General features: G+C 34.0%; 2 protein-coding genes across 4 annotated transcripts in view; one reads left to right on the forward strand and one right to left on the reverse strand.

Moving 5' to 3' along the window:
- Window positions 1–3,768: 3,768 nt before the first annotated feature.
- On the reverse strand, window positions 3,769–19,198 carry LOC110384556 (galactosylgalactosylxylosylprotein 3-beta-glucuronosyltransferase I). Its single transcript, XM_021345873.3, has 5 exons — window positions 18,831–19,198; window positions 16,929–17,082; window positions 14,254–14,385; window positions 8,311–8,532; window positions 3,769–7,499 (listed from the first exon to the last, which is right to left on the reverse strand). Exons 1-5 carry the CDS (start codon window positions 19,016–19,018, stop codon window positions 7,335–7,337), a joined length of 861 nt encoding a protein of 286 aa, XP_021201548.3. The 5' UTR covers window positions 19,019–19,198; the 3' UTR covers window positions 3,769–7,334.
- A 4,588-nt stretch (window positions 19,199–23,786) lies between these two features.
- Window positions 23,787–25,609, forward strand: part of Rsh (radish) — a 201,662-nt gene continuing 199,839 nt past the window's right edge. For 2 of the 3 annotated variants that reach the window (XM_049844570.2, XM_049844573.2), the window contains exon 1: window positions 23,787–24,324. The gene's annotated coding sequence lies outside the window, so the exon portion shown is untranslated. The remainder of the gene's footprint in view (window positions 24,325–25,609) is intronic. The other variant, XM_064038527.1, reaches the window with a different exon arrangement.

The following is a 25,609-nucleotide window of genomic DNA, read 5'->3' on the forward strand; positions in this document are numbered from 1 at the left end:
TAAGATTAAAACGTGCACAAAGACAATTAATCTGCATCTAGACGAGACGTTTCCCTAATTACAGGTGAGGATTCCTAGAATACTTCTCCTGTAGCAATTTATATCAAGCAACATTGCAGATGACGTCCATATTTCAGGACGTATGCAGAGAGGCAATATTTTAACTCAGGGGACGGAATTTAGTTCAGTAATTTGTCTCCGCTTCAGTGGAAATTCTAGATGTAGAATCTCATGTAAACGCCACACGTAGCAACTTTTGTTCAAGATGTTATAACAAAGGAGTTTGTTATGTCATTTGGGTGATGCCATTTTAGTTGTGCACTTTGGAAAGGCTCATACAAGGTAGTTCAAGAATGTATGAAGCCATTACGCTCGTACTATATCAAGACGAGCTGAAGTTGAATTTAGTGATTTAGTTGGAACAGGGTATTGCAATTTATTAACGTAGTGGGTTTTGGTAAGGCAGTTTAAGCTGTGAGCTTAAACTTTCAATATAGTTTGGTAGTCACCGTCTGGACATTATTGGGAAGATTTCACGATAGGTGTTACCTATAATGTTTTATTTTAATAGTATAGTTCCATTAGATTTTATCTAAGAAATTGTTGCTGGGGACAATTTGATTACTTATTATTATAAGCTAGTTTTAAAATTCAACGCAACTCAAATTCTGATGCTTAATAGTTAACAGCAATAAAGAAAGCCAACTATTTTCCGTGTCCACGTCACTTTACCTGCACCGAGACGACATGACGTCACAACACGCCAGTGACAATCAACGTCCCTTATTAAGATAAATGGTGTTCACCCTAACGTAAGGGAAATCAGGGCCGGTACGAAAATGTTGTTTAGTACACTTTACTGACGTTCTGGTGGTAGTCTGTTTGTATAAGGTCGTGCATGACGGAGATTTGATGGGTTTTGCCTGTCAACAAGATCGTGTGGGTGAGTCTAGGAGGTTAATTATTTCTTGAAGATTGAGGGGGAGTGAAGACTGGGATAAGGAGGAACTTAACTTTACAGGATATTGTCTAGGTGAGCTATATATTACACAACAAAGAATATATTACAAATAATATCAACATAACAAGGAATAGTAAAGAATAGGTCTGTTGTAGGTAATGGAAACTGTTATAGATAGTAAATATTTTACTGTTTTTCAAGTTAACCTTACATAACCGTAAATCAGACATCGACCTATTTTCTTTTCTTTATGTTAATAAAGCAACTCCAAAAAAATAAAGAACTCATCGATTATCCGGAGAATTCGTTATTGTTTTGAATTAATTTGCGCTCAATTATTCCAGATACCTCACTTAACAGGGTTTCGAATTCCATTCTGATGGAATTTTGTAAATTATTCCGTTTTATTTATTCATAGCTCTTAAGGTAGAAGAACCTACAGTTTCCTCGGACCCGTCGTTCAACCCGAAGGGTTTAAGAAAGCTACAATAATTGATTAAAAGCCTTAGGTGGGCGAATTGTTGGTAATTTGGCCAAATTGACCGCTGAACGTGTGTAATTTGGGTGCTTAGTCAATTAGTTGTCTTTGTTCATTCTTGGATCGGGAGTCTTTTGGGTAGAAGCACTGTTGCTCTGAAATAACTTATAGAAAGTATAAATTCCTAACTTTTTACATTCATATATCAATTTATTTACCTACATATCTATCTGCTAAGTTTTATGTAGGTATCTAATTTATTTTGCCTTTCTTAAATCCCTTAAAAATTCTATTTCTTTTCAAAACATTTCACAAAAGAAGCAAAACTATTCTATCTAACAAAATCGATGTTTTTAAATTCCTTGATCCAGATCATAGGCTTGAGTGAGTTCTATGAGTGTTCCACTTCAGCACTTCTGGCGTTATTGCCCAAGTTCCTCGGAACTTGCCCATATTTCCTTTGAAAAATTCACACGGCTCCTCGAAAAGTTTTGCAATTTTCAATAGAAGCATCATTTTGAGTAGCAAAACGCGTAATGTTACGAGAACATGGTAGGTAGGTATATTGTCGGAGTAATTTAGCGAATGCTCTGACGAATGGGTAGCGAAGCATTGTGTTCAAGCGATTGTGCTTTGTTTGATAGCCTGTGTGATGGTGAAAAGTTTGCTCGTAAACATTCGGATGATGGTAAATACAAAGGACATAATATTTTATATTTAACCACGTAGGTACCTATGAGGATTTGTACCTTTTACATAAAATATGGAAATAAGTTTATTTACAATATTTATCTGCAATCATACCAGACCTTGTACGTTGTATGTTTCTTACTTGATAGAATTGGATTGAAAAATTGTGATATAATCTAGGCAGTTACCTATATACAGATATTTATTTAGGTAGAGAAACACGACAAAACATATCTATAATTAGGCAAGTGAATCTACCGACCTACTTATTGATAGAACTTCAACGAATCAAGTTAAAAGTAGGCCTTTACTCAGACATTTCTCAATCTAGTATTGCGTTTGTATTTGCTTGAGCCGTCCTCATGGTTAGCTCTAATCGACCCCTTGAGAACGACACACGAACACTTCAGAGGCTGCAGAGAAGCCAAGCTAACATGGCAAGCCACTCGGCAGGCTGCGACAGCCTTTGTCGTCTAATTAAATTGACAGACAACTGATTGGGCGAACAATTTAGACTTAGAGTGCTTGGCTTTGCGATGTATTCTCAGCTGGTTAAAGTTATGTGGTTGAAATAAGGTATTTATAGCCTATTCATATGTGGTTTTTAATCTGGAATGAATTGCAGATTATTTATTTAAAATTTTAGGTATGTAGGTAGGTAATTCTAGAGGATAAGGAAACCTATATCTGGCTAAGATAGTGGGTAGGTAGTTACGTCATCATCACCTTTGCAAAGACCTCTCGGTGATAAACAAACGTAGGTAGAGCTATTAACGCACCTACCTACTGTCGCTTTTAGTTAATACCTATTCTCCCAGGTTCATTCAAATTCACCCCTCGTTTGGGCGTAGGTACTCTCCGAACCTCGAAAAAACTTGTCACTCAAAAGTTTCGTCAAGTCAGTCGCACGTCGAAAACATTTTGCATTACAAGCCTACTTTGATTATTGAGAAAATTGAGTTTAAGAAGTTTTACCGTAAACTTCAGTTCATAAACGAACCTTATGAACGGTATGTAGAAACTTTGGAAGTTAGCTTTTTTGCAAGGTTAGTTTCAAGGTAACCTTTTTTGTTTGAAAAAGAGAGGTCATATTCATGCTCCACAATTTTTTAAAGCTATTGCTTGGCTGAGGTACTAGGTCTCCGTGTAGGTAATGCTGATGAGGATAGGAAAACAAAACCGTTCCAATTGGCTTTGCAGAAACATTTTATGCATGATATAAAACATTCAAGGAATGTTACATCAAACAACTCCAGAAAATTAAAGAGTTCGTTCACATCTGAACCGGACTTATTGTCAGGGCCCAAGTTCATCGACAACGTAAACGTCAGTAGGTACCTATTCTGAGGAAGAATTGTTTGCTATGAATTCTCACTATCAGTTTTTCAAAGTAAACAGGTGTTAGAAAAACGGGTGATTATGTTGTCGGTGGACTTGGCCCTACGTGTAGGGTTAATGCAATGGAAGTCTTGCCATCTTACACTCGATGGTCACGACTACTGGGTCGTTGTATCACTTCCCGCCATGCAAGCTAACAGTTCGCATGTAGCGTGATAGGTGTCGCCACAGTGCATTTAATACAAGGCGTCTTGCCTTGTATTAAATCCATGTTTTGTCTGCTACAAATAAAAAACATCGATTCATCATTAGCATTTTTTTTATTCTCATACAATTAAATTAAATAGGAAGTATTTACAAAATTATAGAAATAGAAATCTAAAAAATCATCACAAAAGAGTTTCCTACTCGATCATACTTATGTAAAGTCTACAAATAAAACTAGAGGATATTGTTTGTCCAACGGAAGAAACATTTTATATTATCGTAAAGCTACAATTAATTCTATTGTATATGTATAAAATACATTATTGCCATCGCGACACGGTCAAACTGGATAAAATTATAATACAGTTTAAAATTACGTATGTAAAATTTTGAATTGATCAAACATTTTCATTATTTTGTTCAGAAATCAATAGAGGATAATATTTTAGGCCTTATTTTATTTTTACTTGGTTATTGAAATCGGTTTAACACAATGTACTCTTCTGTTATATTTTATTCAATAGACATTAATTTGGATGGTTATAAACTGAGATTCGATATGCATTAAACAGAGAACCAGGTAGGTAAATGTAATTCGGCATATTTTTTCATTCTTTTAAAATTGCAGCAAGGTAGGAAAAACCTGTTAAAGTACCTCAAAGATTGCACTCTTAGCCTCTCGCGATTAGATAGAAGGTAACCTTAATATATAGGTAACGGAAAATGGCTGATAATAGATGTTTGAATCGTTTACTATTTGTGATTCGTATTGTTATTCTTTTTTTACAAGTTTTATGTTTATCTTATTTCCAAAACAGGGGTCGTGATAAGGGTCAAATTAGCTTTTACAACATTGTTCATTAACAATAATAATACAGTAACAGATAAATAAGTACAAAAAGTTATCTACGCTAAAAGGAATCAAGTATTAGACCGATTCGGAAGTTTGAGCATTTCGTAATGAACTAATTTATTATGCTTAGTTTTACAGCTAACTCTAAGATCTAGTATAAAAATCGGGGTATAACAAGTGGTCAAGTACAGTTTGCACCAAATAACTGTGCTACTCTGAAGTTAGGTATATGACAGAGCATGCAAGTTCAGCAGTGTTTTGTTCATATTTTTTTGACTGCTGTGAAGTCAGTAAATCCGATACTCCATTTGAGTTGCACTTCGCATAAGATAAATAATCTTGACAGGACTTTTTTGACAAAAATATAGATATATTAAAACATTAACTATACTACAATTATTTAATTGATTAGGTATTGTATTTGTTGCATTATATTCAAACTTAGGTTTCAAATAAAAAGTCATATCAAGATTGTATATCTTTCGTCAAGTGCTTATTCAAATGGAGTGCGGCTACATTCGGACAAGCAAAACTTTTTGACAATTGCGAAAGATGTCGAGTGGCTAACTTCAGAGCTGCAAAGTTATTTGGAGCAAACTGTAACTTGAGTTACATCAGTGCAGTTTTCGTGAGCTACATTTCTCGGTACGCTATTTCTATAGTGATTACTAGTGACTTATTAGGCCTGTAAACTAATTACAGAATACTTGGAATCTTACATGGTAAATCGGCAGTTATGGTTCAGTAAAGGCGAAAATACATTTTCTTTTGGTGTTTAATAAGTCTGATTGATTTTTTGACTGAATCTCTCCTAACAATTGGAGACAATATTCATATTTTCAGTATACATAAATAACTATGACACACATACACATATGTATTGTATGTTCCTTCGAAAATGTTATGATGTTTATGAAATATGTAGATAAGGCTTGACTGTATGCACATGTAGAAAATAAAATAAGTAGCTGCAATCCTACGAGCCGTGCTATGATACATTTCAATGTAAGATATATTATGAAGAACACAAACCATCTCTTGCACATTGAAGTCTGTCTCATTATAATGTACCTTATGACGGTTTTCAACTAAATAAAATAAAAGCCATACAGTTTCCGAAAATGCATTTTGGCATTTGAAGATTCCTGGCATAAAAATAATATCGAGCACTATAGACTTATATCCTTATTTTCACTGGGAATATACAGTAACTATAAAATAACAAAATTACAGCAGTTCAATTTTGAAACAATGAGCGCTAATACAAAGAACGTAGATTTTTGGCTTGTCCATTTCAAGCTTCTGTCGTTCAAAATGGACAGGCTAAAACAAAATAATATTAGTTTTAAGAACAGCATTTAGTACTAAAATACACGAAAAAGTTTTACAAATACTGATTGCGTTTTAATCACGTAAATTAAAGTTAGAACTTAGAATAAGACCGGGTTTCGGTTTCGTAAGACCTAGTAAAATTAGTGCTAGAAAACGTTGCTGATTATGATTCTGTAATATGGACCTTATACCACAGATTATAGAGTCAAAAATTTTATATCGTAGGTTCTCGCAATCTAAAGTAAAACTATTCCATGCAGGAATTCAAATACCGCCTAAGCTTTACCAAACTTAATCTAGATGGCAGCACTGTTTCAAGATGGCGTTCAAATTACAGACATATTAAAAATAGCTTTGATACATGATTTCCAACTAATCTCTATGAAATAATTTACTAAAATCTAAATACAGTATTATGACGACTGTGATTATAATAGAAAGTTGACTTAATAAATGATTGTATCTAAAGTTTTTTTTATATGAATTTAGACTATTGCAAAATATATATAAAAATATAAGACTAGCATTATACTAGAGAATGGTTTTTTTCCATAAAATATAATTATGCTATTACGCTAAATTACTTATAAAACGTAAATAGTTCTTTTAATATAAAATCTAGCCTTTTCTACGCGACCCAGAATTTATTTTACAAACAAGTCGACGATATAAAAATATTTATAATACTGAACGCAATGGAACAATTTTGAAGTTTAATACGAATTGTTCAAATAAATGTTATTATGATTGATTGTGATGAAATCATAATAATTCTAACCCACTGGGAAAGCCTCTGTATCGACTGATACTAATGCTGTTTTCATAATACAAAAAATATACTTTTGTATCTATTAAATATGATGCAATCAATATAAAGCGAATAAATATATATTACACGATGCCGGACTTTCTCAAATGATCACTAAGTAAAACGAAATTGTATTTACGTTAAATACTTAAATTAAACAATATTGATCCTTATTTTTATGTGTTTTAAAAGTTAATTTTGCGGTTTGGCCTGTATTTCACGCACAAGTCATTGTTTGTTATAAAATATAATTACTAGCTTGATACTAAATTATTTAATAATAAATATTGCCTTTCAATCAATTATACACATTCAAATTGAATAAATAATATGTTCATGTTATAATAAGCTCTTAATAATTGCACAAAATAATGTCAGACTACATTATTTAATATAAGGAATAAGTGGCATTTTGGAGCTAGAAATATCAGAATGTATGAATTCCGTACAACACAAATATAAATTAGAATCTACAAAACAGTAGAATATAGACGATACATTTTTGTTCTGAGTATACACCAATTGAGTATTCAAGTACTTAAAAGTAGATTGTAGAATATAAACATCGTTACGAGAACATTTTAACCCTTCAGTGTATATGGGGGGTTTTTTGTTCTTTTGGGAATTTTTCCCTGTACATGAAAGACCAGTTTAATACTGTATGGACTCACACCTCGATATGATCGTCTGGGACGATGGGACGCTTGAGTTTTTTAGGGTTAAGTATAGAAGGTTTTTGCGTACGTGTATGCCAGACGTACACCTTTGTGCAGTTGTCCGCTAATGGCTCTAGTTCCTCTTTAGTTGTGAAGTATTTTAATATTTCACTCTCCTGTAAAGGATAAACAGTAATGGTTAGAATTGAGAAGCGGAGAATAAATAAAAAACAAAAGTCTACAATTATTTCAAGACTAGTGAAGTAATTGAGAAAATAATCGCTACTACTTCTGACGTTCTCTTCTGTCTTATGGGCAAAAAAGCTAAAGTTCTGTAAAAAGCCCGTAGGTAGGTAATAAACATTTTGTTATAATTTTGAAATAAATGACATGTACTCGTATTAGTGAACTTGTAATTCTAAGCCTAGGTGTTTACGCAGCCTAGTAACGACTTCCATAATAGGATTAGATAAGTCAAGTCCCTTTAACACCGCTAAACCTATTGAATTAGTAAGGATTTCAAGCAAAAGTATTATGACAGCTCGTTACATAAGAAAGACAAATGTAGACTTTTCAGGCGGGTTTTGTTTTGTAGTTATATTAGGAAAGCATTAGTTTTCATATTGACTAAGTTAACCTCTGCAGTGCACGCGCATTATTTGGTGGAATCCCGCCCTTTCATTTTTTCATGGGTAAAATAAATCAACAATTCTCATAATAACACATCGTGTAATTTAGATGCAATTACGTGAATCGAATTACACGTGGAAAACACCTAAGTACATATCAAATTGTAAAATACGTAATATTTATAGTCATTTTAATGCGTTCATAATTTGGAGATAAAACAGCTTAGGTATTCATTTATTCGCTGTCCTGACTCCATTTTGATGACTATAATGAGTACCGTTAATGACGGAAGGAGTCTCGTAATTATTTACTGATTTTTGCAGAGTTAGCGTAACAAATAATAATTTAATAAATTACCTGAAAACCAGACTGGACTTTTCTGGAGAACTTGGCTTCTGGGTGTTCCAGGAACAGAGTAGCATTGATCGCGAACCCTGCCATGTCTATAGGGAAGGGTCGGAACGGCTTCCACCAGGCGTTGTACCCGCTCACCTTGCCGTCGGACACAAGGGGCATCTCTACTCGCATGCCCCCAACTATACCGACCGGCCAGACGCCTACCCGCTTTACTTTCCGCATCTGGAAAAAGGAGACAATATTATTAAGTAAAATCCTATTTTACAACTTCACAAAAGTGGTGTTAATATCTTTTGCATAGGGAAATATAGCCCTAAATTGGACCTAACAGCCTAAATTTTAATAAAGAATTTGTACGTCCCTCAATACCAATTTCATAATTTTCTAAATATTCCCGGGCCACAAACCGGGTAGGTACGGTAGACTGCACATCAGTGGTAACTGTCATGCACCTTAACTCAATAGTAATAAGTACGATTTTCCTATAAAACTGTTACCACTAACCTGATGTTGACTGTACCTACCGGAAAAAATACAAGGGGACGCGGGTGACACTGAGGGAATTAGTATGTCACAAATAATTCTTACATCAGAGCAACATCTCTCCGTTGAGACATGTGTAGGTAAGACAGGATACCAAATGTAAAAATATTATTTCGTTATAGGCACTTCTCACTGACAATGCTGTTGCAATTTATTTCTCATCTCTCAATTGTTTCAGCTGTATTAACATAAACTTTAATAAGTTGTTTCATCCGAAACGAATTGCACTTGCATTACAATGAGCGGACACTATTGCAGACGAAAGTCAGACACCGCACCAAGTAGGAATAATGTAAATATGACTAATAGACTGCCTACGCAGCACAATATTTTATTAATATTTCAAATGCGAATGTTTGTGTGTGATACGCAAACAGTACTGGATGGATTTTAATAAAACTTAGTAGGCATTATTATAGCTTATATGTATGTCTATGTAATCCTGACTGGTGGGAGCACTCTAAGGATCGAGAGGTGTGGAGACAAAATGGGGAGGCCTTTGCCTAGCAGTGGGACAATAAGGGCTGAAAAAAAAAATGTATGTCAGAAGAACATATAGGCAGCACATGTAGCCTATGTGCAAGCCAACATAGTTGAGAAAAAGGCTCGGGAGGTGCTGATGTAGCCTATATGTTAGTATGGGAAGTCGGGAAACGGGCGAAACAACGGGAGGGTGCTTTGAATATAATACAACTTACCTACTACTAAACACAGTTTGAACACGGGTTTGAAGGCAGATAAGATATGAAACGTATTAAACGGGTGCATTAGACAAAGTTGCAGACTATCTTAATCACATTATCTCGGGTAGAGTACATTTGCTTGTATCGTATTATCAATCTTGTTCTGCAAATTAAAAACTACCATTTCTCATTATTTTGAAGCTTCTTATAGATTTATTGATTATGATAAGTGACAAGGAAGACATTATTGTCCCTATATGTGTTCCAAAAAGTTTTTTAAAATGTTTTCATAAACTTTATGTCAAAAGAACTGGCTACATAAGCAAAGTTCTGCTTATCTTCAACAGAAACTAGCGTGAAAATGATATTAGTCACAGCTAAAACATAAATACGTTATCGCAAACCCATAGCCGTATTTAATCGTCAAAACATCGATAAAGAGAATAATTACTACATACATTATTATCCAGTTTCCTACTTATATTTCCGTTCCAATGATTTTATGGCGGTATAAAAAATTTAGTTTTACTGACATTACCACAGCGAAAAATATTGAGTGTTAATTACTTTATTACACGACCAGCTACTCCGAGTGGTTTCTCTAACGTCCTGAGGAAAGTACTTCTCGTACCATAAAATATGGGTATGACACCCATATTAAAAGTGGGTTTCCATTGGTAAAACAAGTTTCAAAAATAGGATCCGTAGTTCCAGCGATTAGCCCCTACAAGCTCACAAACTTTTCTTCACAATTATTTCACTTAATTTAAGTAATGTGGCAACAAAGAAAAATGTTGACAAGACTAAATAAATCACCAATGGTTAGTAGCCTGTCGATAAAAATTAGGTCAACGAAATGAAACGGTTTTGTTAGGCAGGGTTGTCAGACTTCAAGAGGCTATAGGCGTGCCCTACTTTATTTTCTTGGAAAAGTCTCAAAGAAAATTTAAGACAAGTGAACATCGTCTCAAGAATACAGATTATACAATACGTACCTACGTAATACGAGTACCTAGTACATTATTAATTGTGAAGAATAAAGCAAAAATCATTATTAGTGTGACTTGAAACTAAAATTACAATTTATTATACATAACTATTACCAAAATTTACATGCAATAAGAAGTAATGTAATTTCTCTAAACAGCATTTACATATTCAACGACACTTGATGTTAAGTAGGTTAAGGTCTAGACTTATTCTTAAAATAAATCATACAAGCTTTGTTTTACCATGAAGGCCATAGTGCGATCTTACAATTTTATACATGTGTACTCCATGGATATGTCTGTTTTCTTGTTCGTAAACCATCCTTCTTTTTCCACGTAACAGACACAATAGTTAAACAATTGCTGTGTTTCAAATATGACTCATAGGACAGGGAAGTTATTAAAAACTGTCCGTACAAATTGTAGATAGCCATTTTACATATACATGTAGCAACCCTGAACTACTCCCACATTTAGTACGCTATAAATTTCGCTGGAACGCATTCAGTAATCAAGCTTTATCTATTTGTATATAGGCTAAGGAAACGAACGGGAGTAGGAACTCGCTACCAACTTGGGTTAAGAGGAAATGATAAGATAGGTAGTGTCAGTGAACCTAGCTGCAAAATCTGTGCAGGTTCACAAAATTGCGTGTTTAAATTATATTTCCATATTTTGTTTCATCAAGTAGGTATAAAGTGTATAAATAAGTATTATTATAGGAAATATTTATTGAAAAATTCTATTTAAATAAAAAGTATTTTCAAAGCGTCTCAATTTTTTAAATATTTTTAGTGCTGACACATGCGAAAAATTACAATAATAAACCTTCAACTATCGCACCATTTTTTTAATCCAGCATACAACTCTGCAATGATAAGCAGACATAAAACATACATAGACCTAGATATACATAATTTCAACCTAATACAGTAAAATGACTAAATATTTAAGAGACGAAGAACGACGACCCAACGCATCAATGGCGATCATAGAGTAACAAAACAAAACCCGACCTACGGTGAATTCACGACCTCGCTCCTGTATTTACCAACATTGCACCACTAAAAGCACAACAACCTCTTTTGTTTACTACAACAAGAATGGTCAACTTGTCCAATAGATACGCAGGAAGATAGCATTACATTTTCCTGTTTAATTACAACGATATTGTTATTGTTTATAAATAACAGCGTCGATCATATAACGTGTGTGTATGAATGAATGCCACTACGCAAATGTGTGTCCTTACTGACAACAAAATATCTCAGGATGTGTCATGTTAATACGTGAAATAGATAACTATGTATGAAATTATTGTGAACTGTGGCGTTCGTGTGGCTCAATTTGAAGTAGGTACCTACTTGTCGTTTAAAGTGGTAGTAATTGGTAATTTTATATTAATAAGCAACGAAGGTAGATTTATAATATCTCTAAAATTGAGAAAAATGCTCCATTATATAATACTCTAATTAATTTCATCTAGCTATGTACTGAATTACCTACTGTTCAATAATTTTTATGAATACAATTTCTGACGACTCTATGCATTAGGTCAAATTAATTGGGACACGCGACCATATGTTAAAACGTATGCAAAAGAATAAATTATATAGTATCAAGATTTTATATCCACTCAGTATTTTCAGAGAATACTTATAAAATTGATATTACTCTGACTCTTATATATTTACAAGTACATTTTTACAATACCAAATAAAAAAGTACACAATCTGCACGAATTGTAAACCTAGTTTAAAATTGAAACTCACATGACGTCTACAATCTGAACTGAAAGCTAGTTTTAGCCAGCTCCCCCGATATAACAGGTGCCTGTCAGTTTAAACTAGTGACAGACTATTTCCAAATACAACGGTTCGCAGTAGAATCCATCAATTCTAAGACTTTTAATAATAACCGTGTATCTAGAATTGTAGCATGATTTCAAAAGCCTTTGGATTGAATACGGGACATAAACCTTAGGTAATGGTGTAAGTGGTTGGAGCTAGATTTTAATACCATATGATTTTTTTTTGACAACCATAACTTAACAAACATTTGGATCAACGAACAAAATTAAATCTGTATGTTCAAACTCCGGTAGGTACTCCAGATATAAACTAATCAATTAATTAAATAAGTCTACAAGTCCTTGGCAATGAAAACTCAGAACTTGTCGTCAAAACAAATTGTAAACTCTATGCCAAGCAGTTGTCATCTTATGTATGAACTGTCAAAACTACAATTTCGCGCGCTTTTAGCTGTCTGGCAAACAGCTGCTGCGCTGTTAGATAGATAATTAAAACATAGTCTGAACATTTTGTTCTAATTAATAAAACGTAGCATTGATTAACTATAATTAATCTAGGAAAAAAATATTTGCGACTAAACTTGATTAGAACTACATAATTTGGGTTACATACTTAGTTCAGATGAAAACGCGGAAAATTAATATTTTTTTATGAGATATATTTGGAAAGGAATTGCGTTATCATCGTAGATACGGGAACTATGATCATGATGTCAGAGAAAAAATACAGTTAATTTTAATGACTTCAAAACTTTGGCATTCTTTTGCGTAAATTCTCTCATTATAATTCAGTGTCAGTCGCTATGTTTTTGGTAAAACAAAAAACCCGATAAGTTTGGTGACAAAAAGTTTCGAAGCATTTGAGCTACCGGACGTTGATATGACTTTTAATAATAGATTTTTATGTATCTACGTACCTATACCCAGTTTGAGTAGGCACTTAACTAAAGATAAACAATCTAGATTGGATTTTTTATTTAAAAATAAAATGCATCTAAAAATAAATTGGAATACAATAACTGAACTCAATCATGAGCATGATTTTACGCAGTAGGTACTTTTTAGGGTTCCGTAGCCAAAATGGCAAAAACGGAACCCTTATAGTTTCGTCATGTCCGTCTGTCCGTCTGTCCGTCTGTCCGTCTGTCCGTCTGTCACAGCCGATTTACTCGGAAACTATAAGTACTACAGTGATGAAATTTGATGGGAATATGTGTTGTATGAACCGCTACAAAAATATGACACTAAATAGTAAAAAAAAGAATTGGGGGTACCCCCCATACATGTAACTGAGGGATGAAATTTTTTTTTTCGATGTACATACCCGTGTGGGATATCAATGGAAAGGTCTTTTAAAATGATATAAAGTTTTCTAAAAAACATTTTTCTTAAAGTGAACGGTTTTTGAGATATCAGCTCTCAAAGTCGTAAAAAGTATGTCCCCCCCCCTCTATTTTTATAACTACGGGGTATAAAATTCTAAAAAAAATAGCGGTGATGCATGCTAATTAACTCTTTCAACGATTTTTGGTTTGATCAAAGTATCTCTTATAGTTTTTGAGATAGGTTGATTTAACTGTAATTTACGGAACCCTTCGTGCACGAGTCCGACTCGCACTTGGCCGGTTTTTTTGTTTAATATGTTTTGTACAAAAAGTCTTATCAATATTGTTTACCTTTTGTTAAGTGCCTTCTGCATTGGACTATATAAATTATTAAATATCATAAATGCGTTTATGGTTTTGTTTAGGTATGTTTAATAGGTTTATGTATTTGTAACGCTGCAATGACTGAAACGATAAGAGATGTAATTTTTTATCGAGACTTAAGATTCTGGAGACGAATATTGGCATTCAATATTATCCGTGTGCGGAAAAAGTCGCGAGCAAAGTCATTATAAAGTTGCAAACAGCATTACCTCATCAAAGACTTTGAGCGAGTAGGTATTGTCATCGTCCATGAAGTACACAACGCCTGCTTTGTTTTCGCTCTTGTCCAAATGGCCCCTTAGCCAGTCCAATGCCAGGTTCCTTTGTTCCACACCACTCGCCTGAAATGTTTTACAAACCAATTACTTAAATTTTCATTCATAGAACCACATTTTGTGTTAATAAAGAAAACTTCACAGTTCAGTTATTTGCCACAAAATATAGCTGATGTCAGGATTCATAGAAGTTTTGACACTTTAAATTCTCTTGTAACAAAGCTTTGGCATTTTTCTGTTTCGTTATTTGAATGTCTATCTTGAATTCTGCAGCTATATGAAACATCCCACATGAACTTCAATTAGCACGAAGAATAAAATATATCTAGTACATATCAAATGGTTTATGATAGACATAGATTATTAGCAAATTCGCGGTTCTATTCTATCCTATTTAATTAATAAATAGGCGTCTGCTGAACGAATCTTGATATTTTAGATTACATAGTAAACGAAGATAGACCAATATAACAGCAGATCCCCGTATTCTCGGAAAATCAATGACTAAACTTAGGTATTTTGATAGCAATTTGTGCACAAAATTGGCAACAATTCTTATCATCAATGTACAAGCAATTCACATTGTGTACAATAATATTATATAAGTAGTGATTACTTTCAAAAGATAAAAGTTTCTTATCCACATTACCTATTTGATTAGCTACTGCGCATTAGATGCATACAATTTGTTTATACGCACCACTTCATTTTGGTGTTCTAATTTTAATATTTAGGTGCTGTCTTGAAGTCATTTTATAATTCGTACTTTTAGCCTATTTTGAGCATATTGCACATAATGAGAACTTGACAAGGAAAGCTGAGTCATTAAAAAAAATGACATCAGAATATTTTTTTAAACACACCCGAAAACTTGTTAATTGTATTAATTAAAATAATGAAGACCAGAGAAATAGTTTGCATTATATAAAAATAAAAGTTTGAAGAGAGGTCAATACAGCACTCACACACCCAAAAGAATCACAGTAAAAAAATTGTTAAACGCTTTAGAATTAAGAAATTTTCTATTAGTTAAATTATAATTGAACATAAAACAATAAATAAGTAATTTTTATATTCACATTCACATTTTTATAGGCCAATTGTTATTCGCAAGGATCAGTAAACAGATCAACTTGCAAATTATTTAGTAATGAGATCATTGATTTAAAATATAATCTTATGCATGATGCATCAATCTAATAGAAATTAGATTGCTATAGCTACAGCACTATGATTTTGGTACCTAATATTTTCAGTAAGAAGGTTAAAAGTTTGATATTTCCATACCTAAATAGTTCATATTTTGAGAGGCTTTGTCGATAATGTGATTACACCGCCCATACTAACAAGATTATATTTGGGAAGAACTACAAAAATATGGAATCAGAAAGCAGATTACCTATTTTTCAATGAGTAAGTTTATTTTCATACTATATAAATAATAATAATAAGAAGGTCCCATAAAGAGCAAACTTATTACAGATTGCCATTAAAGTCTCTAAATAGGAACTGCAGTAGTATATTTCTATCGAATATAATTAATTGTTGTACAACTCCTTATAACTAATTAACCCTTGAGCACCATGAAAATAAATGGTCCGACCAAACCATAGTGGATTTCAGTTAAAATAACACTATTGCCAAGAAATTAGCCTAACATAAAAAGGTAATCTAAACCTACATAATATTATATCATCGGCTACAAAGCGTGTGAATCAAAAATGATGCATGACATCAATATGCAACATTGACCAAAGCCGGATGTCCATCCGAATTAATATTTTCAAACATTGAAGTTCAACTAATGCTACAGAGGGTTATGACAACCGAAGTCTACTGAAATACACTATACAACCCCCAAACATCACAACCCACATATTCATGTAATAAGTATTGGCCCGACATGCAATCTTACAATATTGTCACTTACTAAAAGACCTCTGGCCCCTTTTATTCTCATTAAGGGCACAGGCTGCAAAAGGACAAATCATTTATTCACACTGAGTAGGTATTTGACTAGTATATTGCTGCATCAGGTAATAAATAGTAGTACTTTATCACCTATTTGAATGGTCCATTAATAACAATACTGCCAACAACAGATTCCTAGTGTTATCTTTTCATAGCAATCTAATGCCTACGGAACAACTAAATAAAATGCAAGTTTTGTTGCCATGGTTAAAGTATGAGTTTTCTTAATAATTGGCAAACATACGCAATACCAGGATGTGTTGTATGTGCTTGTTTTAAACAGACATATATTAATATCCATCACCTGAAACGTTAATTTAAATCAGAGTAAAAAGCTAGATATGTCTCTGCGGGAATCAATGGTCTTGCAAGCAAACTGCATCAATGACAAGTCAGACAGCAGATTCCGAAGGGTACCTTGACATGCAGCTCTGATATATGTAAACTATATAATTTTATAACCATCAACAGCATACACAACTAAGTAACTCATTAATAAGTTGACCATATTTGAGCAAACAAATAAATTGGAATACTACAGTGAAAAAAAAAATATTTTCTAAGGTAAGCTGTGGTCGCTGTGAACCTATATTTTCTACTTATTTTTTATATCTATCAAAAAAGATCATCATACATACCGTTGAATGTTTCGATTTATGAGTTTTTATATTAAGGTGTGTATATTTTAAGTTTGACTCTTTGAGCAAGTTCGCAACCAACTTTGTCTTCTCCAAGGAGTCTTCAATCACAACCCAATGGAAGTTCTTCACATGCATCAGAGTTTGTGATAACCTGGAAAAAGAGAATTTGTTAAAAAGTGCTACTCGGGATGCACTTAAACTGGGAACACCTGTAGAAATATAGTTTCAGAAAATCATTGCATTTTTTAAGCCGAAATGCTATTATAAGTTTGACTGCTGCATACATCTGTGTCTGTCTGTGACATCATAGCTCTTAATCAGATAATCCACCTTGGATGCACCGTTTTTAGATTCTTGATTTACAGGACTGGCTGGTTACCCAGCTTTGATTCTTAGATATATTATCTAATTCAGTTCAGCCATTGTTAATTTATTAGCTCTTTTTCTGGTTTTAGTTACTTATACAGTTTAACCCTTCAGAAAATAATTTATTAATAACTAGCTGGTGCCCGCGACTTCGTCTGCGCAGGTTTAGTATTTCGAACAATATGTTTACAAATTGTAGCCTATGTGTTATTCTGAGGTATAAGCTATATTATTGTAAAGTTTCATTAAAATCCATTCAGTAGTTTTTGCGTGAAAGAGTAACAAACATCCATACATCCATACATACAAACTTTCGCGTGTATAATATTAGTAGGATGAAGGGTGACTAGACCACCTGATAACATATTGCTAGTGATATTTTTCGTTCTAAAGCTTTAGTCACACTGTCAAAGAAATGTCATTTTAATGATAATTTGCACAATTGGCAAGTGTTTAAACTGAATGTTAATGTATTACAACAAACTGTATTTTGCATGGCAATAGTTAATGGAATACTTAAAGATTGTGTCAACATGTCAGTTGCATTTAAGAACATTGCAATGTTGAATAGGCTTACTCTTACCTATCCAGTAAGACATTCAGCCATATTTTTTGCTTCTACTTGACGAAGAACCTCACTTACAAAACACACAAAAAGAGAAACTCGCTAACAAAAATGTATATAAATTTATCAACTTCAAATTGATAACTTAGACACAAAAAAAGTACAAAAACAAGTTTGTAAAATTTTATTGCAATGATTAAAATTTGTTTAATTAACAATACGTTTTCATTTTATTCATGTTCCAGTTTTGTGGATTGTTACTAGGTATGATAACATTAAAGAACAAATACTTAAAAACACATTTCAATACTCTTTTGCCAAAAAAATCGAAGGCTCATTAGCAATTTGCATTTAAATTTATACACCGTTTTTTTATATATTTATTGAATTTTATTTAGTCCACAGAGATATTTACATTTAAATTAAAAACTATTCTGGCACAAAATCTATTTTTTTTAAGTTTGTAAAATTATTTGAATATTATTTTTTGTGATTTATCAATGGTAAATAGTGATACGTAGTTTCTATGTTCTTATATTATTTTTGCTGTGGTATATTTGCATTTCAATTAACTTTTTTAATGGTAACTTGGCACAGTATAATAAATTCACATTTCCTATTAAAGTACAGCATAAATATTCAACTGAATACTCTTCATAAATGTTGCATATTCAATGAGAGCAAACAAGAATTTTAAATTAATAAGTACCTATACTGCCAATTTCCCAGAACCGAAAAGTGACTAAATAAAGTAGGTACAGGTTTATGAACTCTACCAATGCATCTCAATTTCGGCCTCAAACATACTCCGCTCAAGGTATGTACTCATTGTGAAAACACATCAATTAACCAATTAAACTAATCGTCGGTTTACCGAGATCTATTGCCAAATGCTTAAGCTAAACAAATGAGGTAAGATAAACCATAAATCAAGGGCAGGAGAATCACGATAAACATTATATTCTTACCTTGTAAGATCCGCCTTTTGTGCCAGCCTTACATACGTCGGTGTGATCCCATAAATAACCGGGAGATATGGACTCACTTCTGCATTAAACTGACATTGAAAAGCGGGCCGTGTATTAAACAAAAATAATAAAACGAAAACTAACATCCCGATTGCTAGATATTGCTTCTTGATGTTTACAAAAGGCATCTTATTGTCGATCACTTTCCGATCAATTATTTCTTACGGACACTTTTTACGTGCGTCTCACAGTCGATGATACATTATTGTACACACTACACAGTTCGGTTTACAAATAAATTGTAAAATAACTTGTAACTCGAGTCCGCTGATGCGGCCGATTCGCCGTCGACGAATGACAGATTGATTTGACGCTTTCATTCACAGATAAATTACGAATGCGTCAGAATATGAAGAGCTTACGGTAGAAACTCTGTCTCTTTCAGTCTAACGTAAACACGTAGTTCTTAGAAAAGGACGCCAGTTTCACGGCAGTGCAGATACCATTGAGTAATATTGTCACTAAAATTCTGAAAAATGATTTTTTCTTTCATAAAATATGAAAGCATTTTCTTTTTATATTTTTATTTTCCGTGTACATAAATAACTGAATATTATTCATTCAATATTTTATGATCGTACTTCTGCATTCACTAGCGGCATCTATTATCGTTATATTAAATCAAATAACTCTTCGGGTTTTCGCGATTCCATTCGTTTTTCAAAAGGTCTATAGATGGCAGTGTTGTCAATCTTGAATCCGTAAAGAAAAACTGGGAAAAATCTGGGTTCAAATGTGAGAAAACTCTGGGTGGGAAATTAATATGGTTTCTTATTCTTTCAAATAGGACTTTCTGTGGGGTAATTTTTTTTGTTCGGAAAACTGAACGCGTCGAACGGGCCGAGCAAACGAATTTTAGTCCGATTCGGCTTGGCTTTAACACTCACATACATTTCTTCGATGCGTTCGTTGCTTTCAACGTGTTCGTCTCCAGTACATATGTATGTCACCATAGATAAGGTTGCAGGTTCAAGTAATTAGGTTAGTACATTTCTTTTTTAATACCCAACTACTTAAAAATTAGCATCCAAATCGGTTGACCCTATCAGCTATGATGCTAATGATGAAGCGCTTTAAGTAGGTAGGTATATAAATACTTAATTAAAATATGGATTTATCCTTTTTTAACATTTGCTAAACACCAAACTTTGACATAACATAGGTAACATCTGTAGCAGCGCCTTACCAAAACAACCGCGACTGAACTTTTTACTTTTTGATTTTTAGTATCCAAATTACGGAAGCGAAAAACTTATTCATACTTAATATTTTACGCCCAATCTGCTTCTTGGTCCTACATGGAATGGTTACCATTTTTAGGGATACCTAGATATCAGTATCCAGTTAAAAGCTAGGTATTCACTTTTCCGGATAAAAATCATTGTAGGTAGGTAATCTCGTTATGATTCGAGTTTGATTTTCTACAGAACTGTATCGATTCATCGAAAGCTTTGTATAACATGGTACCTAGATATCTGCGTTTATTTGCCGCAAACATTTATCCATTGCATCTGGTTTTTCATCTGAAATCCATTTATTTTAAAATTTCACGTATGCGTTCGCTGGAATTTCAAAACGAAGTTACAATAATGGGTTCCGCGAATACGTTCATAAATCGTTCCGTTTCAAAACGTTGGTGGTCGATCTGTTAAAATTTAGTTATCACCAGCTTATAAACCTTCGCTATCCGGTTTTGCGCATTTTAAAGATTAGATGAAATCTTGAAAGTAGGTGCGAAGTTACCTACTATATGATATACTAAAGCATTCGTTTAAAACTATAGGTACTTACCATCGTCCACGTTGATTGCCCTTACTACCTATCCCTATCTCTTACCCATGTCCACTTTAACCACCAAATTCAGCACTCGGCTGCTCCAATGTGCCACAGTTCTCAGGAATGACCTAACCGTGTGAAAAAAAGAAATAAACTTAAATCAATGCTGAAAAAATACAGTCAAGTTCTCGTTTGGGGTCTATTGTGGCTTTTCATTGTCTGTGACTACCTACGACAAAGTCCTGTCGAAATTTATTGAAGTCCTGGATAGGACCCTCAACTGGCTAAATATAGGTACCTAGTGGATTCTGTGACTGAATGAGAAAGATGACAAAGTTTAGGCTGTATATTAGCATGCTCACCCTACTTATAGCAACATGATGAACAAACACGCCTAAGTTGTCATTGGGTTGAGATCATTAGTCGTCATTTTGAAGCCCTAAAATTTTAAAAACCAAGCAATGAACAATATTAACCCACTCTCCCTCAAACCTTGAAGTTTCCCACTACAAAGGTCCTAGCATCCTACTAATTATCTCTATGTAATTCAGTTTGCCTGTAATGAGCTCATGGAAGCATTAACACCAATTAAGTAAATAGCTCGATCAATACTATCTCATGGCTTGCAACCTTGTAATTAATTGCATATGTGTGTAGTAACACTCACACAGTAACATTAATAGACACAGCTGTGTTTATTTTATTCATAGTTTTTTTTTTTCAGTGCACCTTTTACACACGGTCGGTTAGCTTCATGGTAAGCTGTTAATTAACTTGTGTTATGGGTGCTAACACAACTGATAAACTATGTACATACTCATAAATATATTATATTATATTTATAAATACATATTAATTGTAACACTCAAACCACAGCTAGCAAAAATGCACAGAAATGTTGACCCACCCAAGCCAACCTGCTCAGCGACCTGAGGTTCAGCAGAGATCATCAATTTGCAACTGAAATTCGCAGAAAACTTTTCTGAGAATTTTCTAATCTCAAGAGGTAAAGAATTTTCATTGAAAAAGCAATATTTTATTGACAAGCGTATGATATTGCATTCATCACTCAAATACTAAACTCCCACACTATATGACTGGAAATAAAAATACGTTGGTGGTAAGCAATGATGAGATATGAAAAAGTCTGCTCCGATTATTTTCTTTAAAATACTTCAGCTTTGTGAGAAAGCTGTCAATTATGGCAATGATGCATGCATGACATAAATGACATGAAAAATATACAGTATACGATACGTTTATTGAAATATTTTAATACGACTTTGATAAAGGAAATCATTCATTTCGTACCCAAAAATGAAAGTAGATAACTGTAGACGATTCTTGTAATAGTAAACAATCTTCAAGGCATTATTCTCTACGAGAATCGATTATTTTTTTACTCTAGCCGGCACTTTCATTTTTGGGTACAAAATGTTCGAGACTTGAATGATCTCGGATTATACTAGGTACTTATTTCAACAAAAGTAACAACAGTCATGTGAAGTAAGTATATAATGTATTTTTCTATTAAAATGAGGCGATAGGTTATGAGAAAATTATGCCTTCAAAGTGGACGTTACGGATATTCTCATTGAAGTATGTTTCGCAGGTTGATAATAATTTACATAAAACTGACCTTCCAGACATCAGTAGTTAATATCAAAAGTCATCTTACTCCGTAATATTTAATATTTACAACAAAATTTTATTACAGGCTTTATTTACAAGATTATGATAGAAATATAATAAAACTAGTACCTACGTATTTACGTCATCTTACTTGAAACTTTATACTTTCTTCTAGTCTTCTGTACTTGACATTATGGAAAATGTAGGTGGATACTAATATAATTTTCCTACCAATATTTTATTTTATCACGTTTAAAATAAATACCCGTTGTCAGTAACAATAGTTAGACAAAGCACGAAAAATACTATTTGCATAACAAATGTTCAAGATATATGTATAAATGATTAATTACTATTACATACTTTACATATTCCTATTTAATTTTATATAATAATTAAAATCCTTCGCGTCAATGAGTGGTTTAACAATTTTGTAAACATGTCTCGCATATTTTCACGATGGTCGAAATTGGTATCTCGACGCGCTGACACGAGGCCGACATTGCACGACATCAAAGGGGACCGACTCTGAAGCTCTATACATTGCGAAACTGTGTTGATTCGGATATTCATGAAGAAACACCTATATAATACAAAGTTTAGAATATTAAAAAGTGGCTGGCTACGCTACTACGGCGTAGCAAGAAAGCTGATTACAAACGTCTGCTGCTACGAATTAATGTCAGCCGTAGTAACGTAGCCTTGCTACGCGCGTAGCGTCAGATGAAATTACATGAGAAGAATTCTTTACTCATTACAGTTGTTGTCTAACCAACTATTGTTACAATGTTAGTTAAATTACGAAGCACCTGAATACTTTTAAGAATTCATTTAAGAATAGCTTGTAGCCCGAAATAATCAAAAACATGTTAAATACCACTCTGCATAGTTTATTACCTAATAAACTAAATGTGGCCGAGCCTTTCAGAAACAATTTACCAACTATATGCTAACAAAATGCTTTAAAATGTTAAAATAACAGTGCAACAGAAACCTTTCCTACTGACAGGCACGTAACAATGTAATGAATATAAAATTATTCAGTACAATGCAATGTGAACTATTCATGATATTCAAGCAAGAGAGGCTTACTAAATAAATATGTACCTAAGCTCGGTAAGGCACGCAAAAGTTTCGCTCGAGCACTCCACAAGTGCGAGGAATTCAACCTTTTCATGTAGCAACAATCGCAACAGTAATTTCACCTTGTATTACGAGCTCGTTACAAAAACCTGAGTGAATAAAGCGGGGGACTTATGGGAGCTATGCGTCCGCTAATGTAGCACGCAGGTAGTTTGTGTTCACCGAGCCATTTCATTGTAAAAGCGGTATAGATAGGACAGGGACGCGCTGGCTGGGTCGGCCCGGGCTCACCTGTGCGCCAGACCCGTAGGCGCGTCATACACGCACACAGCTGCGCGCCCGTACCGACACGAGCCAACAATGAAGGGTGTAGCGGGGTGCACGCACACACGCGCGCGGCCCGGAGGCTGGCGGGCGGCGCAGCTCGGGCACTGGCGGGCGAGCTTTCCCGCCGCGAGGACCTCCGAGCCGGTCCGCGTCGCCGGCCCTCGCAAACCACTTGTTGAATCTTACAGACTTTTCACACCTCAGCCGAACTCGCTCGAGTCGCGTCGCGCGTGTTAGCACTACGTTGTCGTGCCCGGTCTCTCCTGATTTACTTTCGTTTCGGTTAGTTCCATCGTACTTCTGAGCTGATCTCGAGCTACCTGTGATGCCTACTCTTCGCTTCCTCTCTGCCTTGTCTTCAATCCCACATACGCTTGGTTTCGTCTTCCTGTCAGTGTTATTATTGTTACGGACGGCTCATACAGTAACATGATGCGGAGCGCGTTGTAACTTGTTGTAACTTTTGAGATATTTAGAAACTGTTGTTGATACTCGCATCTGTGTTACCTGTTGACTACTTACTTATTATATTAGAATTCTGAATTAAATAAATATATACGTCGCTGTAAAATTATAAATCGTTCGTTGTAATACCGTGGAGCGTCCCTGAGCTCAGGTAAGTGATTTATAATTCGCAATTATTAATTTCCATAAGGGGTGAAATAACTACCGTTGGAAGGGCAGCAAATAATATTTATGGCACAGTTTTTGGAGAGAGTGCTCGTAATTTAACTTGAACATTACACAAATGTACCATATGAAGCAGAGGTCATTATTTAGTTAGTTCACCCTCTTCTGAAGCAGGTCATACATAAGTAAGTCGTCGTCTTATACAATAAAAGGTAATAGACTGGCATTCAACAGGTAAGTGCACCTATTTGCGATCGCGCCTGCCTTCACCTACATATGAGAAGCAGTGTGGGCCTTTGTCTCATGCACTTACATGCTAACTGAATAACATGTTTACCGTGCCGCTATTCATGAGAACACTAATCGGATTGTGTGCCAGTATCGAATAAAACGACACTTAAATTGTCTCACTTTCAATTCTAGCCTTTTGGATCGAGACTTATAACTTTTAAGACTTCTTCCACAAAATACAAAGCCTAAATTTCAAGAAATTAAGGAGCAACTTGAAGGAAATGTTCAAATCATTATTTTCTTTGTAATTTTTTCCCAAAAATGCAGCTTTCAAAACCAAAGAAAGTCTACAGAACACTAACGCAGCTTACAAGCTTCTTAAAATGGAATTTTTATATCAAACAAAAACATACTAAACCTTTTATGTAGACGATATAGAGAAAACTTTAACAACTGAAATTACAAGCTGTATAAGTGGCGTGGCCACTTCATAAGTTGCAGTTGATGAAAGTAAGATGTCGTCAATACATTACAGGTATTAGTAGGTCAATAGTACTTACAGTTTACCAAAAAAGATACCTAAATGAGCTTCAGAATACCACGTCATAACATGCAAAGATGATATTAGGAATTTGAGAAAATTCGTACTTCAAAATAAGATAGTAAGACTGAAAATATCGTAGACGTCTGAGCAAACATTTAATTCTCGTTAATAATGAAAAGAAAAATACTATCCTGGAAAATATCTGTTCATTTTATTTAGTCTAGCGTACGCATAAAATTGAAACTAATCGGCTTTGAATATTTTTATTTTATAAAACTTAATACATTATCTATGTATATAGTTCAAGTTTCTACTGTAGCAACTTTATTTTTCAAAGCTGCAGCCGCACTGGGATTTTAAACATTAAAACTTGTAACATATCGTATCTGAAACGGTTAAGTTTAAATCCTATTGTACTAAATTAGTAAGAGTACATAATTATCGCGCGTTTACCTTAATAAATAAAACCATGATTGAATTGATCTTACATTATTAT

The sequence above is a fragment of the Helicoverpa armigera genome, chromosome 16 (assembly GCF_030705265.1).
Source record: "Helicoverpa armigera isolate CAAS_96S chromosome 16, ASM3070526v1, whole genome shotgun sequence".
NCBI classification, from domain to species: Eukaryota; Metazoa; Arthropoda; class Insecta; order Lepidoptera; family Noctuidae; genus Helicoverpa; species Helicoverpa armigera.

Excerpts from the sequence above, each read along its gene's own strand:
- LOC110384556 (XM_021345873.3), bottom strand. The coding sequence starts at position 19,018 with ATGCCTTTTGTAAACATCAAGAAGCAATATCTAGCAATCGGGATGTTA. Across the intron at positions 17,083-18,830 it reads CAAAAGGCGGATCTTACAAG|GTTATCACAAACTCTGATGC; the intron begins GTAAGAATATAA and ends CTCTTTTTCCAG. Across the intron at positions 8,533-14,253 it reads CGCTCAAAGTCTTTGATGAG|ATGCGGAAAGTAAAGCGGGT; the intron begins GTAATGCTGTTT and ends TCCTTTTTCCAG.